The following is a 17,454-nucleotide window of genomic DNA, read 5'->3' as shown; positions in this document are numbered from 1 at the left end:
TTACTATACTTATATATGGGTATGGCAATAGACAATCTTCTCATCATACTTGCATGTGTTATTTGGTATGTTATTGTTGTCAATGGAGTATTATACGCTGCCAGCATCCTTTCTTTTCTTGATTTCATTCTTCTTCCTCATCCTTAAACAACTCACACAAAAATCTCGAAACCTTCCACCAGGTCCTCGACCATGGCCTGTGTTAGGAAAAATTCTCCAAATGGGGAAAAACCCTCATATTTCCCTGGCACAATTTGCCAAAATGTATGGCCCATTGATTTCTGTCAAGTTGGGAACTCAACTGGTTGTGGTAGCTTCATCCCCTGCTTCTGCAGCTGAAATCCTCAAGACTCAAGATCGTCTGCTATCGGTCCGATCTGTGCCCAAAGTTGCTATATATGAACTCTCTGTTATTGATCAACACTCAATTGTTTTTTCCAGTGATTTGAGCAATCACTGGAAGTTCTTGCGGGCATTTTGTCGAACACATTTGTTCTCACCCAAAGCGGTCGAGTCACAGACTACTCTGAGGGAGAAAAAAATGTGGGAAATGATAGAGTTTCTTAGGTCTAGGAAAGGGGAAACTGTGAAGATTTCTGAAATTCTGTTTGGTACCATTTTAAACACGTTAGGGAACCTTTTCTTTTCAAAAGATTTATGTCATTTGGATTATGAAAGAAACACCAGTGAGATCAAATGTGTTTTTAGAAAATTTATAGAATTGGGAGCTATGCCAAATATATCAGATTTCTATCCTTTATTTGAGGCTCTGGATCTGCAGGGATTGAGAAAGCAGACGGAAATATATCAGAGTCGATTGATCAACATCTGGAGTGAAATTGTCAAGGAAAAAAGGCATGCAATTAGCCGTCATAGCTCGGATTTTTTGGATGTCATGATTGATAGTGGATTCTCAGATTTACAGATCAATATCTTATTGACAGTAATTTATTTATCACCTCTAAATCAATTTCTTAAAACTAATAGACAAATTTGATGAAATAGGCGTGAGTTTTGTTTTTAAAAGATGATTGAGATGGACATGACACAATTCTGTTCTTCAATCTCAGGAATTAATAGGTGCGGGTTCTGACACCACTACCGCAACAACTGAATGGGCAATGACAGAGTTGCTAAGGAACAAGGGCGCTATGCACAAACTTCAGGCTGAGCTTACAAGTCAATTCGGGGAAAATGATATTATCACAGAATCAAACATCACTGAACTTCCATATTTGGCTGCTTGTGTTAAGGAGACATTGAGACTCCATTCGCCTACTCCCTTCTTGATTCCTCGTCGTGCATCTGAGACATGTAAGATTATGGATTACACCATCCCAAAAAACTCGAAATTGTTTGTGAACGCTTGGGCAATAGGGCGTGACTCCAACACTTGGGAAGATGCATTATCTTTCAAGCCTGAGCGATTTCTAGACTCTAATGTGGACTTCAGGGGTCAAGATTTTGGGCTCATACCATTTGGTGCAGGGAGGAGAATATGCCCTGGCTTAGGTTTTGCTAGACAAGAAATTCACTTAATTTTAGCTAGTTTGATCCATTACTTTGAATGGTCACTTCCTAATGGTGAGGATCCAATGCAGTTAGATATGGAAGACAAGTTTGGTGTTACTCTACAGAAAGAAAAGCCTCTACTCATTGTTCCTATGTAATATGAGTATTTTTTTTATAGTCTATATCCAAGATATAATGTCACTTGGAGTACAAAATAAATGATTTATTGTGCGACAAGTAAAATCGTAAAAATATTAAGTATAACTTGTGTCTTTGGGGTATAAAGATTTTTCGCAAAAGTCGTGACAGTATTGTATGGAGATGTGTTCTCCTATGGTGGATACAATGAAATTTCTTTTAGTTTGACAATATATGAAAAACTTGAATAAGATAATAAATGATTATTATATGTAGCTAGACAGTACACATTATATGAAAATCCTTGAATGATTTAAAATGTTATAAAACTATTCGATTGAATAGTACCCCTATGATTGTGAGATCATTTTATATAAATAAAGATTAATTTCAGTCACATTAGAATGAAACGAAAATATAATTTTACTGCAATTGGTGCACTTATGTATCATGAAAATATTAGAGTGAAACAAATATTGATACAAATTATTTATTTTGATCAATCATGTCAAGGTTTATTGATTATGAAATTTGATCTCTAGAAAGTTGTATGTCTTCATGTGGAAATATTGTCATATCAAATCATTTCACAAGCCAATCAATTTTATATATCGAAATAGTTCATCTTCCTCACTGACTAATTTTTTTTATAAATATCGATATTGTATAAATAGTTATGTTAGGTATATATAATGTACATATGCATTCATATATATTTTTATATATATATCGAAATAGTTCATCTTCCTCAACAAACTAATTTTCTTATTTAGATCCCGAACTATTCGAATTTCTTTTAAGCTGTTACAACTTTTAGAGATGAGCTCCTATTAATATTTTAAATTTTTTGATATCTTATTCACTCAAAATAATTCACATTTACTACATGTCTGAGTTTTAAAATTTGTGTTAAGCGCTGAATATATAAAGAATTTTTTGCTTGACTATTATTAATACAATAAAACAAAATAGCGGTTGGTGAGTATGACAAGTTGGAATATTTTGGTGTTTTATATATGTCTATTGGCCAATTATGAAATATCTTCTCATTATACTTGTGTTGATTTAATGGAGTATTATATGCTGCAAGCATCCCTTCTTTTCTTGATTCCATTCTTCTTCCTCATCGTTAAACAACTCATACCAAAATCTGGAAATCTTCCACCAGGTCCTCGACCATGGCCTGTGTTAGGAAATATTCTCCAACTGGGAAAAAACCCCCATATTTCACTGGCAAAATTTGCCGAAATTCATGGGCCATTGATTTCTGTCAAGCTGGGAACTCAACTGGTTGTGGTAGCTTCGTCCCCTCATTCTGCAGCTGAAATCCTTAAGACTCAAGATCGTCTTCTCTCAGCCCGGTCTCCGCCCAGTGTTGTTCCATATGAACTATCTGTTATTGATCAACACTCAATTGTCTTTTCTAGTGATTTGGGCAATCACTGGAAGTTCTTGCGGGCATTTTGTCGAACACATTTGTTCTCACCCAAAGCGGTAGAGTCACAGGCTGCTCTGAGGGATAAAAAAGTGTCGGAAATGATACATTTTCTTAGGTCTAAGAAAGGGGAAACTGTGAAGATTTCTGAAATTCTGTTTGGTACCATTTTAAACACGTTAGGGAACCTTTTCTTTTCAAAAGATTTAGTATGTGGTTTGGATTATGAAAGAAACCCCAGTGGGATCAAACGTGTTTTTAGAAAATATATAGAATTGGGAGCTATGCCAAATATATCAGATTTCTATCCTTTATTTGAGGCTCTGGATCTGCAGGGATTGAGAAAGCAGACGGAAATATATCAGAGTCGATTGATCAACATCTGGAGTGAAATTGTCAAGGAAAAAAGGCAGGCAATTAGCCGTCATAGCTCGGATTTTTTGGATGTTATGATTGATAGTGGATTCTCAGATTTACAGATCAATATCTTAGTGACAGTAATATCTCTTTTTTTTTTAGAACCAATTTACTTTGGTTTCAAATAGAAGAGTTGATTTCTCAGACGGTGACTCAATTAATAGTTATTGTCTCAAAATGATAACACTATTAGTTAAGTGACAATCTAAGGAATCAACCCAACAAAATTTGATGTGAAATTTTTAGTCAAAATTAATTTGAGGCTGACATGACGCAATCTTGTTCTTAAATTTCAGGAATTAATGGGTGCGGGTTCTGACACCACAACCTCAACAATTGAATGGGCAATGACAGAGTTGCTAAGGAACAACGGCGCTATGCACAAACTTCAGGCTGAGCTTACAAGTAAATTTGGGGAAAATGATACTATCACAGAATCAAACATCAGTGAACTTCCATATTTGGCTGCTTGTGTCAAGGAGACATTGAGACTCCATTCGCCTACTCCCTTCTTGATTCCTCGTCGTGCTCCTGAGACGTGTAAGATTATGAATTACACCATCCCAAAGAACTCGAAGTTGTTTGTGAATGCTTACGCAATTGGGCGTGACTCCAACACATGGGAAGATGCATTATCTTTCAAGCCAGAGCGATTTCTTGACTCCAAGGTGGACTTCAGGGGTCAAGATTTTGAGTTCATACCATTTGGTGCAGGGAGGAGAATATGCCCTGGCTTAGGTTTTGCTATACAAGAAGTTCACTTGATTTTAGCTAGTTTGATCCATCATTTTAAGTGGTCACTACCCAATGATGAGGATCCAATGCAGTTAGATATGGAAGAAAAGTTTGGTGTTACTCTACAGAAAGAAAAGCCTCTATTTATTGTCCCTATGTAATATGCCTCCATATGCAACATGTACCTTCACTTACAAATAAAAACTGTACTATTATGCTCCAAAGCTATCTTATTTTTTTAGAAATTAAAGGATGTTACTGATTGTGAAATGAGTGTATTTCTAATTGTGAAATGATTGTATGCCTTATGTATTACTGGACTTACGTAACGATTTGGTAGAATATTTAAGAATAGTATTGAATAGAGTGTAGTATTAGTTATCCGAATTTGGTGGACTTTATATGATTTGATAGGCTCGATATGAAAGTATTATCCGAAAAGGAAGGAAGTATCTCCAAAATCTCTTAAAAATTGATTTCTAGTTTTCTAAAATTATAGTCTGCCTATCCTTAGCATTGCCTAATAACTGAGATTGGAGAAACACTAATCACTTTCGGCGCGAGTAGTATTGGGCCTCATAACTCAACTAAGCCAATTCCATTTGGCCCATCTAGCGTAATTGGACAAATTATTAAGTACACAACATTACTTTACCTATTCTCAATATTTTCCTACTCTTTTATTAAAATACAAAAATCCCTTATTTTCCCCCAATTCAACTTAATCGGATACTTTATTATTTGGAAGCCAAATCAGACCTTTCCCAATCCCTAATTTTCGCCCTCAATCTCTCCCATTACAAATTCAGTTATCAAATTCAAATAATTTTGAATTTCAAAAGAATTCTATCACTATTCAACCGGATTCAGAGTTCAAATTAGGTTTTCTCATCTTCTCCATTGTGATTTTCACCTTTTTTTTTCTTTTATTGTGTTTCAATCGTTTTGGCTCTTGCAATATGCATCTAACATCTAACAAATCTCTAATTTTTTATTCAGAAGATCCTAACAGCAAAGAATTGAGTTCTAAAAGGTTGCATGACCCGATAGTCATGACAAATTAAAGTTCTAGCAAGAGAAAATTGGTAAAAGAAGTACATGCATCTACTTCAACAGATCTGAAAACCCCAAAGAAAAGGGGTAGAAAGGTTGCCCCTCCCATTAATCGACCAACATTACCCATGGTATGCAATTTTTATCATATATGTATTCCCTGTTTTTTTTTTAATTTGATGATAAATAATTTCTTATTTTTTTTTATTAAGTATCCTCTATGAAATATGCAGTTGTTTTCCAGATACATTAATTTTTTGCGAATTTGTTTATTAACTGTTATTGTATCAAAAGTGAAGAGAACTGTATCGAAGTTAAGTACTCAAAACACTGTTATGGAAGTATGGTATGGACAAGTTCAAGGTGGGATATGTTAGCGATAATGATGATCCTACAAGGCCAAAGAGTGGCTACACTACACCAGCAGAAGGTGGAGTGATTAATGTAGAATAGTTATGTTTTATTGTATTGAATATACGTTAATTAGTATTTTGTAATATTCCTTCCCATTTCAACACAATTATTCTAAGTAATTATTAATTTAAAGACTGCTTTTGTCAAAAATTGTATTTCAATTTTAATTATTGTTCCAATATATAGAGTTTATTATATAGTATCTTGTTACAAATTGTATCTTATACACCAATACTTGTTGACACCCAATTTTGGACCTCCACAATATACATTAATTATCGAGCTTCTTAAATTTCAAGCAATTTAAAATAATTAGTGTTATACAAGTTTAAGAAAAAATAAAATAATTTGCAAATTATTTTAAATAGTTTCGTCGCTTTTATAATTCTTAAAATATATGTGTTTTATACTTTATATATATGTATATATATATATAATTAGTATACTTTATAAATATTTGGCTTTTATAATTCTTAAAATATATGTGTTTTATACTTTATATATATGTATATATATATATAATTAGTATACTTTATAAATATTTGGAAGTCATCTCAAAAGATTTTTATATTTTAAGCTAAATATTTTATCAATTGAGCTTAGTTCGAATTATAGTAATTTTTAGTTAATTAGTTTAATTATCTTAGATTTGAACCAATTATTTTATTTCGCTAAATAAAGAAGCTCATTAATTAGTTTTAATAATTCGATCTTAGTTAGATTTCGGCCGAAATTGCAAATTAAATTCAATATGACTATACCTCATTTGCAATTTTTGCCCCTTTCTTTTACTTCTTTTTTTTTAGCCTTTGAGAAACCAATTTGGGCCTTTTTACTAGTCTGTCAGCAGCCCACACGACCCATTCCAACTTCCCCTCAATACCCAGCCCATTAACAATACAACACATACATACACCAACCAAATTTCCCAGTCCAGCCCATTCCCCTGACCCGACCCGTCCACTTTTCTATTCTCAAAAGGAACCCAACAACGCTTATTTCAACGTTAACAAGAGAACCCAGCAACACGTCAAGCAAAAGCAGAAAACGACCCCAACGATAGCGACGAAGACGAGAAACAGTACAGCAGTTCAAGACGTACGCTGTGAATTTTGGCTTCTTCCTCGACGTCTCTCTCCGCATTAATGTCGCAGCAGCACGCGGTTGACCCCTTTCCCCTTTCGGAATGGGCCGAAAATCTCGAGAAAATGGTGTTTGTCCAAATTAGTGAAAGGTTTTGAATTTTGAAATGGTTCTTGAATTCAATTTTCATCTTTTTCCCCCCTAATTTCGAACCCTAGTTCTTTTCTATATAATTCTTTTGTTGTTCACTGTATTGGGGGTGGGGGGATTCTTATTCTTTTAGCAATAGAGCAGAGAAGAACTTAAGCAAGAAATCGCTAAAAATATATACAAAAATACGCCTAAGGAACCAGGGGGGGGTTCTTTTTTTTCGGTAGGAATTCTTGGAGCAAAAACACGAAGAGAAAGTTAAGCAAATAGCTTCATTCGAGTCTGAGGTTCTGCCCGAAATTCTCGTCTGTCGTTCGTGTTCGAGTCTCGTGGTGAAGATCGTCTCCTTGCTCGTTTGTCTCAGTCGCTGCCCCAAGAAAGGTAATTTTGTTCCCCTTACGTTCTATTGCTATACGGTGTGTTGTATCACATTTTGTACCTGTTGCGCTAAGTGAAGTCGATTCCTTGCGTTGGTGTCTGTTTTGGTTTCACTTTTATGTGAGTTTTTAGTTATAAATGTGTATTAATAAGCATCAGTGAATTGGTTTCGGAGATTATATTGATCGGCACAAGTTGTTGGCTCGATTTTGTTTTTATATTGGGTCGCTGCCTCGTTTTGATTGGAATGGCAAGGTTCGTTTGCTTTTAAGTTAGATTGGTTAGCTGCATAGTTATGTCTTCCTCACTACTTACTTGCGATTTTGGTTGTCTTGTTTGCCGATTTAAGGTGTCATAGCATTTTCTCATCATCGCTATCTCTATATCATAGGATCTGTTTATGTTCCTGCATTACTTGGATGCCGGCTGTGCTCTCTTGTATTTCAGTCATTAATGTATGTTTACAACTCACCTTATTGTCTTCTTTTCCTTCTAAGTAGCCTTTCGTTTCAATGTTGCCCATTAATCGAAGCTGGAAATCTCAATGCTAAGTAACAGTTAGTCATACCCTCGTTCGCTCGCCGTTATGTGTTCGCTTGCTTTGTCGCTGGTTGTATGAGGTCAATAGCTTGGTCATCTCTACTCTTCGTTTTGTCCTTAATCTGTTTAGTGGTGAAGTTGCTGTTTTGTGGATTGATATTATTGCCCTATGTGTCATTTGAAATAAGCATGCCTTCCTTCATTGCGTTTCTTTCATTTATGGGGTAGGTGTCAAAGTCCTTCTTTCGTTCTTGCGTGAAAGTTATGTGATTTCCATGTCTTACTTCTTAAAAATTGTTATAATGATTAGCGTATGTTTAAACATTTAGGCATGTTTAGTATCGCATAAGTCGTTTACTGCTTGTTTAGTCATAGGAGAGCATGTGATGTATTTTTCTATTTTTGTTTGGAGTCACTGTTAGTTCTAAAAGAAGGGAAAATATTAGTTTATTCATATTTGGCGTTGTGTCAAACTAACGTTTTATTTTATTTTATTTTTACTTTTTTTTTCTTTCTTCCTTGAATTAAATTACGGTAGTATATAATTGTTTAGAATATAGTAATATATAAATATTAAAGTATGGTAGCATGTAAATAGTAAAATACGGTAGTATATAGATTTTAGAATATGGTAGTATAATAAATTTTAGAATATAGTAGTGTAATAAATATTAGTATATGGTAGTGTAGTAAATATTAGAATATAATAAATTTTCTTGTATTATTCATAACTCTTACTTATTGATTCTCATTTTTCGTGTTTGCATGTGAAATTTGTCCGGGTTCTCACGGACTCTATCCTCGCATTCTCCTTTGGGCCACGAAGGCCCATATCCCCTTTAATCCGAGTTAGCTAGATAGTAAAATCGACGAACAGGTCTCAAGATTAAAAGAAAAGCGGAGCAAATCGGGAGTTGAAAAAGATTAGGCCAAAGCCTACCTTTATTTATTCGGAATTGTATTTTGTTATTATTGGGCCTAAGCCCTCGCCATTTTACTTACATTTTACTTACTATTACTCGTTAGTTCCTAGGACAGGTGGAGAAATTGGGCTTAAGGTCCAAAAGAAAAATATTTATTTCATGTTAGACTAGGACAGGTGCAGGTGACTCAAATGGGCCAGAGGCCCAAAACGAAAATGGACCCAAATACTGGTCCAGGCGAACAGAAACCAGATTTGGGTCCAACCTTCTTTCCCTCTTTACTTTACTGTGTTTGTTTGGCTTGCTAGTATTTGTTGTTAATCTTAGGGTCGAAAAGTTCAAATCCCCGGAAGAAACCTATTTTGACTTAATAATTTAACTAAACCAGTCATTGCTTAACAAGACTTAAAAGAACAATTTTTTGCAAAATTAGCTCACTTAGATAATATTTAAGTACTTCCCTTTTTCCCTTTAAAATAGTTCTAACTATAAAACAACTCAAATTTTGCAATTCAAATTAAGTTAAATTATTTTAGCCAAATAATTAATCGCCGGATAACCGCATTGGCGGATATTCTAGGTGCTTTAAAAACCTTCCTAGAATATTAATAGGAGCCCCGAACCCCCTTCAAGTATTTTCAATCGATTTCCTGTTTTAATCTTTTGAAAAATAAGTTTTCTTAATTTTCCTTTAAAAAATTAAGTGGCGACTCTAAACCAGTCCAAAATATATTTTTAAATAAAACAATACTACTGATACAATATAACCATCAGATACAGAAAATCTGAATACTATATATTTTACACTTGGTAAACAACAACTAATTTTCAATTTATTTAGTATCTATTAACATGTGGTAGCCTTGATGTAAATCACAACATATGATACTATATTATTATCAGATACACAATATCCATAAAAATTATTATGTATATGATACACATTTTTATTATCAAATAACAAATTTTTTGTATATGTTACAATTGGTACAAAAACATTAAGTTTCAATATATTTAGTATCCTTTAACTGGTTGAATCTCGTAACATTGATTTAAATCATAACAACTAACATTTTTTTATTATCAGATACAAAATATAGTTGAACTATAATGTATATGATACTAAATAAATTATCAAATAACTTAATTGTTATATACCCCCAACACATGATACAATATGTTTTACACTAGGTATATAACAATTCAATATATTTAGTATCAAGTGGTTATGTTGTTGTAAAGTTTTTAGGTACTGACCATCAAATCAGCAATGAAATGAATTTGTTTTTTACATATTCCTTTCATACTCTCCATTTGTTACTTAATTACATATGGTGGCTATCCCATCACTTCTGTATCGCTAGTATCTAACATCACTACAAGAAAAAGCTTTATTTATGACCAACATTTAGGGACAAGCTAATAATCTCGTCTCTAAAAGTATATGTATTAGGACGAGATTATATTTTGGTCCTTATTCATATACTTTATTGTGAAGGTACTAAATATGGTCCCTAAAGAACCATGTAACTGGTCCCAAATTATATAATTGAAGGCCCTGCAAGGAAGGATTGGGAGAAAGTGGCTCAAATTTAATAATAAATTATTTTTAAAACATAAAACTTTTCTTTTAACAAAATCTTAGGCGCCAAAACAAATTACTGTATATTGAAATAAATATTAAAAAGCTCTCTATTTTCTAAAATTGCAAAACGCTGCCCTAATCTCACATCTATCTCCATATCGCTCTTGCTTTTCCGCCGCAACCCGGTCCTAATCTCGGCGAAGGTAGTTTTCCATCGCAGCTCTGCCCTAAAATCGAGGCAGGTATCTTCTTCCTTGTGTCGTCCTAGCTCTACTCGAGATAGAATTTTAGGTACGCCTCTTTTCCAGTCTGGTTACTCTTTTCTTCCATAGGTTGTATTGGTGGCATTTTTTTCTTGTTTTATTCTAGTTACTTTTCTTCCATTAGCTCTGCCCTACATTATTGGCGTTTTTAAATTGGTTGAAGGCATTTAAACAGAATGTTAAGGACCAGTTTCAGTTTTCGTATATATGATTTCTTATTTTATGTTGACATCCATGGTACAAATAGATTGTGGGACTTTGAAGCCAAAAATTACAAATTTAATATTTTGCTAGTGAAAGTGTAGTTTTGCTATAGAGATAAGTCCAAGCTAGTAGATGCCTGGATATATTTAAAAAATCAGTGCTTTACTTGTAGTGTTGACAGAGTACTAGTTGTTTTATGTAAACATCTATTTTTTTCATCAAAACTCTTAGACTCATCACTTAGGTGCTCAGTTCCATTGTCTTTTTCTCAACATGTTTATATGGAGTTGAACCCTATTCTTTACATGTTATATGACTTAATTTGAAATTGGTTACTCTTGTTCTTCTGCTGTCTTGTGTAGTTGAATTATTTTAGTTGTTGATTCTCCTTTATTTGAATGTTGTTTATTTCATTATGCAAGTCGTGGAAGCACAATCTATATGTTGAACATTATATTATGACCTTGTTTTGACAGGATGTTTATAGATGGAATTTGATTATAAGTTACTTCAACAATGCCCCTCTTCTCGAATAGGAGGGGACTTGATACAAAAGTAGATTATTTAGCGGCCATACACTACATTTGTCTTTGTGTCACGATAAGAAACTTGAGCCATCATTATTTTCCTACTAATGAATTTCGTTAACATTAGAATCTAGTCCTGCCCGATTATTGGAACATTAACTTTTCTAATTAATTTTTCTTATGTTCTTGCAGATTTGTTGATGTTTATGGATAACACTTGATGAAATTTAGACTCCTTTTGAGGTGAACAATTTTATTATTCAAGTGTAAAATTTACATATATTTTTTTGGTAAGCAAATAATTGTACTTACCCATCAGGAAAACCACATTAAGCACAAGGTTGTTGCAAGATTGGGCAAACTACTACCTAAACAACAATTTATTAATTCGTCGGGCAAATTCCTACGACATAAAAAATTTATTTTCTTCTCAGTCGTTCTATGCCAACTTCCAATTTTTTTTGTTAATTTTTAGTGTTGTCAACCAACACAACAAGGTACTTTTTAGTCATTCTGTGATTCTTCTATTTGGTAGTCCTGCAAAGGCTCATGCCTCACCTGAATAATGCATATTACCTCAGAAAAAGAGTTCTTGTGAAAATGAATTTGATAAACTGTCGGTCAATTCTTGCCTTCTTTTGGAAATAGCCTCATTTTTTTCTCTAATAAAATGTAATATACTTCAGCAGCTAAGCACATTTTATAGATATTTGCAATAATTGAATGACCTCTTGCATTTACCACAACCCACTCAATTTCCTCAGTCCATTTTGTTACAACTCTGCTCTGTTCATTCAAGTTGAATATTTCCACCAGATAATAGTAGAGTATTTGCAATGAAATAGTAGGTGATCAAGTGTTCCTGGATGGTCTAAACAGAGAAAGCCTGCCATGTCTTTGATATCAGTCCACTTTGCAATCCTGTCTTTAGTATGTAGTCTTCCATGTAGAGCCAAGAACAAAATGAATATTCACGTAGAAGCACCATAATTGTCACACAAGCCTTCTCCATGAGCATTTAGGGTAGATACCTCTAATCTGGAGATACATGTTATGTGTAGCAAACTATTCATTTGCATAATATCAGGTTCTGTAAGCCTATTTATTTCATATACTTTGCAGCTTCAAGGATTTTTTTTCACAAGCCAACATGCTTATGTTGGTGTATATTATTATACCAATCATTATTTAACGTCATCTCAAAATTTTGTACTTGCAGATTTTGAAGATTGAAGTTACAAGTCAAGATGCAAGTTTAGAAGATGCACAAACTCATTATTATTTTGCTATGAATGTTATGGAATACTTGATATTATAGTCTAGCTAAGATGTTAGCTAAGTTTTTTCTTAGCTATATATATTATCTCTTTGTATTGAGATTTTCAGTAGTAATTCAATATTTATTTATTGAATTTATTTTTTTGTGATATCGAGCTTCTAGAACCAATGGTGGTTAATTAGAGATTAGAATTATTGTTCGTCTCTAATGGTCAATCAAAGACTAGAAATGTTCCTCTCTTAAGGATATATAAGACCAGAAACATTACTAGTCTCTAAATGATATCTAAGACCACACTGTTTTCGTCGCTAAAGAGTACAAGGACCAGGTTGATGCTAGTTGCTAAAGACTATTAACGACTAGAAAGTAAAAAATTTAATTAAAATAAATCGCCTATTTGAGACCAGAAATGTCGTCTTTAAAAGCATGTAACGACCAACGTTTTCGCTCGTCCCAAAATACATATAACGACCAGCTAATGAAACCCGTCGTAGTTAACTTTTAGCGAAGGAAGCTATTAGGACGGGTGGCGACCAGCCTGTTTCCTTCGCAATAGATCATTTGGGACCAGATTTGGACATTTAGGGACAAGATTTCCCTTCCTTAGAGGCTGTTTTTCTTGTAGTGCATCACTTTCCCATGATCCAGAATGCATGAACAAGATCGAAATATTCATTTCGAATCTTCACAAAATTGCGTTCCAAAATTGTTTGAATCAAACTTTTACTGTTTTTTCGAAGAACAGGGAGAAGGTTTCACAATTTGAAATTTTAAAATTATAATTCAGTTAGAGATTTAAGAACGACTGATTGGTTGAAGGAAGAAACGTACGCATGATTTGTGGGAGTCAATTATAATTTCCGTTTTAAACCCTTATTTAACGCATTAAACTGATAACAACAACTTAATAATTTAAGTATCCGCCCTTTATTAATTAAAGTATCAGCCTGCAATATTATGTATCCGAAAGACACTAAAAAAGGGATTTTTGGTAATTAATGAAAGAGTAGGGATAGGAAGTAATTTCTTTCTTATATTATGTGATTTGCCTAATTTTTACATTTTTCTTTGGACAATTTTCGCATATAGCCACTCAAAAATAACTTAATTACGTTCCATAGTTATAGTTTGCTAATTACGATTCCTAGATACATGTTATAGGGAAGAGAGTGGCGAGCGAGATTGGGATAGGGAGGAGAGAGTCGAGCGAGAGAGGGCAGAAAGTGCAAGAGAGGTGAATTGTGTATGTATATCGGCTAGATAATTATATATATGTAATTGATATACATATGTATTTGTATATCTGGCGAGAGAGATTGGGAGAAGGAGGAGAGAGGCGAGTGAGATTGGGAGAGGGAGGAGAGAGGGCAATAATTAGTATAATTCGCATATCGTTTATATAAGTTAAATATTGATGAACATTTTGTCAACGGCCACTAGAGATGTGATCGAGTTCGCTTACCTTCCACTAGTCAAATTTGACGATATAAAGCTTTATACATAATTTATTGCATATAATTTTCTTAAGTCGACGATTAATGTATATCCTTTTTTATATAAGAACAAAAACTGCTGGAGAAAATATTTGGGGGATCTGGCTCTCATATCACTAATTTAATTTATAGTTTTCTCAGGGAAAATGATAAAAATGTCGATAGATTTATGAAAAATAAGTATAGTTTAACAAAATTATAAAGAGATAAGTGTAAAAACACATCTAAACTATCGTCTTTTATTGAGTTTTATACCTAAATTGTTGAAAGTGTGAGTTTCATACCTAAACTATTACTTATTAGTTTGAGAAACACATCTCTAGATCTATAAAAGAATGTCTTGAGTGCTATTCCTCCTAGTCTTAGCAAATATGAATGGATTGCAACACTTCCTAGAGCTTTTGGTTGCAAAATTAGTCAAAACAGATAGAGATTTTCAAGAAAGAGGTACTAGTACTTTCTTTAAATCTTTTCATAGAATATGTTATTGCAATTCGGTATGTATAAAGAGAGCCACTTAATTAGTTAACAAACAATATTCAAAGTGGAGAGGTAGTTTATTTTTCGGGAAAAATGATTTCTTTAAAACTATAATTGGTTTACTGCTGAGACATTAAGGATTGAACCCATCAAACAAAATCATAGCTGACTAAATTACTTTGCTATATGTTTTAAAGGACGACTATGATGGTCTTGTATCTGTTGAGTTAATGTCTTTCAGAGCATTAGCACTCATTGGTGCCATAGTCTTTAACTAGCTTTGAAAGTGTATTACTTATTCTGATGAGGCAAAACGTGTGTATATGCTGCCATATTATAATAACTAAAGTTCATTGGATTCCATGAAATAATATTTCAATCTTGATTAAATTTATGGTGTTATATTATTTCATGATACTATAAGAATATGTTAGATTCCTTTCATTTTTAATTTTATTATGAATTTGTAGGAAAATGTGGGAGATCTAATTTGAAATGGTGGCCTCAAAGTTTATCGATTTATCATACTGAATGATGAAGACTTGTTGAACAATGATGTTGTTTAAATTTATGATTAATTCTTTTGCAATTCATTGGTAGTGCACATCTTGAAACATTGTTTTATTAATATGTGTTGTACAAGAAAAAATTAAAGTTGTTTTTTGAATTTTACTGTAAATCTATACATTTGAATTAATACTTTTAGTCCGAAATTTTTTATTATTATTTTGAGTTCATATTTAGATAGTTTAATTTTTGAGATCATCTTAATATAAAAGTAGTATATACTTCGATTATTGAATATATGCAAAATAGAATTGTAATTTTTTTAATATAGAATTGTGGCTACATTACAGAAATATTGTCTTAGAGCAGATTATAACGACCACACTTTTCAAATGTTGCCTATAAGGTAGAAATGCAACACTTGAAAAGTGTTGTTTGAGGCCATTAAAAGTGTTGTCATATAATGTGTTACAAGTGTGGCCCTTGTTGCCCTAAGGCCACACTTCTTAAGTGTGGCTTCTAAAGCAACACTTGAAAAGTGTGGCCTTAGGGCAAAGGTTACGCTAGATTTGGCCACCCCTAGAAAAGTGTTGTCTAAAGTTGAAAAGTGTGGCCTTTGGTCAAAGATTACGCTTTTTCACAGTTTATGCCACACTTTTCTGGGATGGCTAAAGACCTAAAATGTTGTAGTGATTTAAACATGAATTAAATAAACTAAAACAAGTATCAAATCCTTTACAAAATTATATATATTCCCTAGTACAACTATATGAATTAGTCTTTCAACAAATTAAAATTCTTAATTCCTAGTACAACTTTGAATAAGAGCTTCGTTACTCATACTAACAACTTAATCAATAATACATATAGAATAATAATATGAGGGACATTTTAGGCTGGCTGCCAATTGCAATGGAACTAGCTAGTTCAAAATAGATGCAGTTAGAAAACAATAAGAGTAGTCATCATCATCAATTAAAGCCTCCCCCAATAGTTTTCTCCATTCTCTAGCAATCTATTTTAGTTTCTCCCCCATTTTGTTTGATTCCTTGACAATGATTGACATTTTATGTGGAAGCCAAGAGGCAAATGTTTAGGAAATGCATGTATATATGTCCACAGAGCTAGCTTGGAGCCCTACCCTAAAAAATACAAACGATTTAGCGGCAATAATATAATTATCGCTACATTATATTCAGTGACAATAATAAATTGAGTATTTATAACCAACGCTCTATATAAATGTCGCTACAGACTTTAGAAAGACTCTGAATATAATGACATCAACTCAATTGTCAAAATTTATTGCGCTAAATATTTCGTGGTTATAGTTCTATTCAAGTACAAACACGTTTTCTTTCATTAGCTACATATATTTTCTTGAATTTATTGTATCCGGAGAAAATTTTTTTGAGTATACAAGATCAGAATTAATAATCTTAATTAAGATAATTGGTAGGTTAGTTCAAATAATGTTAAATAAAATTCATTGGATATACTCCCTAGGTGTACCTCCTACGAGATATTATACATCGATCTATTATTGGATCATGTGCAAACGTCTCACAATGGGAAGTTGATAGGAAAAAAAAATTACATATCAGATATAGCGATATTTTGATCGTTTGAAATTATTTTTGGAGAGAACTATAATGGCTATGCCTAAATCATAGCTAAAACTTATAGCAATCTAGTTTGAGAATTTTTTTCTTATATATGATTCAATAAAGTTAAAAATTTAAGACACATTTATTAGTACATGATAATCCTATTTCTATTTTAGGATTAGTTCAATATTCTCATTTAATAATTTCCACTCATATTCAAAAGAAAAAAAAAATTAACAACTGGCACTAGCACACAGCTATGAATATAACTATGCACATGCACTAACATATAGCGCTATTCTATAAAAAGTTAACTCAAGATTAAATGCGAGGTGAACTAACGTGCAATTTATCTTTTGCTTTGAGATCACAAACAAATGAATATATCAAATTAAGCATTTGAGGAAAATCTTGCTTTTGAAAAGAATATACTACTATTAGGAGTAGACTATATTATATAATTATTATAAATATAGAGATTACGTACGATAAATGGGGTGGAAATTAAGGTACGCCATTCTTTAATTATTTGAATAGCTAGACTAGCATGCATGTCAATTCGGAGGTTTAATTATTTAATTTAGTTTAACTAAAAATTTTTCCCGATTTTCTATGAACATTAGGGTCCATCTAACTAGACTTGCACTGAAAAGTCCCACGTTAGGAGTAAAAGACTTTCTAAAACTAGCGACTTCATATCTGATAAAACTCAAATTCGTGATCGCTGGTTA

At 32.9% G+C, this 17,454-nt stretch overlaps 2 protein-coding genes and 1 long non-coding RNA gene across 4 annotated transcripts; all 3 read left to right on the top strand.

Annotated features, from left to right (window-relative positions):
• Window positions 1-37: 37 nt before the first annotated feature.
• LOC102582762 (probable (S)-N-methylcoclaurine 3'-hydroxylase isozyme 2) lies at window positions 38-1,883 on the top strand. Its single transcript, XM_006353289.2, has 2 exons — window positions 38-943; window positions 1,071-1,883. Exons 1-2 carry the CDS (start codon window positions 68-70, stop codon window positions 1,668-1,670), a joined length of 1,476 nt encoding a protein of 491 aa, XP_006353351.1. The 5' UTR covers window positions 38-67; the 3' UTR covers window positions 1,671-1,883.
• Window positions 1,884-2,699: 816 nt separating this feature from the next.
• Window positions 2,700-4,561, top strand: LOC102582095 (probable (S)-N-methylcoclaurine 3'-hydroxylase isozyme 2). The gene is made up of 2 exons (XM_006353287.2): window positions 2,700-3,582; window positions 3,799-4,561. The coding sequence occupies exons 1-2, from the start codon at window positions 2,719-2,721 to the stop codon at window positions 4,396-4,398; spliced, it is 1,464 nt and encodes a 487-aa protein (XP_006353349.1). The 5' UTR covers window positions 2,700-2,718; the 3' UTR covers window positions 4,399-4,561.
• A 5,938-nt stretch (window positions 4,562-10,499) lies between these two features.
• LOC107061652 (uncharacterized) lies at window positions 10,500-12,697 on the top strand. Of its 2 annotated transcripts, none has more exons than XR_001474136.1 (3): window positions 10,500-10,654; window positions 11,550-11,600; window positions 12,577-12,697. It is a non-coding gene; the product is annotated as an uncharacterized lncRNA (long non-coding RNA). The 2 variants fall into 2 exon arrangements; XR_001474137.1 differs by lacking the exon at window positions 12,577-12,697 and adding an exon at window positions 11,677-11,720.
• The last annotated feature ends 4,757 nt before the right edge of the window (window positions 12,698-17,454 follow it).

This window comes from Solanum tuberosum, unplaced genomic scaffold (assembly GCF_000226075.1).
Source record: "Solanum tuberosum cultivar DM 1-3 516 R44 unplaced genomic scaffold, SolTub_3.0 scf00154, whole genome shotgun sequence".
In the NCBI taxonomy this organism is placed as follows: domain Eukaryota; kingdom Viridiplantae; phylum Streptophyta; class Magnoliopsida; order Solanales; family Solanaceae; genus Solanum; species Solanum tuberosum.
This window is presented reverse-complemented; position numbering and strand designations above follow the sequence as displayed.

Bases quoted from the DNA above. Each gene is read 5' to 3' on its own strand.
- LOC102582095 (XM_006353287.2), top strand. From the start codon at position 2,719: ATGGAGTATTATATGCTGCAAGCATCCCTTCTTTTCTTGATTCCATTC. The intron at 3,583-3,798 runs GTAATATCTCTT...CTTAAATTTCAG, and splicing joins AGATCAATATCTTAGTGACA to GAATTAATGGGTGCGGGTTC.
- LOC102582762 (XM_006353289.2), top strand. From the start codon at position 68: ATGTTATTGTTGTCAATGGAGTATTATACGCTGCCAGCATCCTTTCTT. The intron at 944-1,070 runs GTAATTTATTTA...CTTCAATCTCAG, and splicing joins AGATCAATATCTTATTGACA to GAATTAATAGGTGCGGGTTC.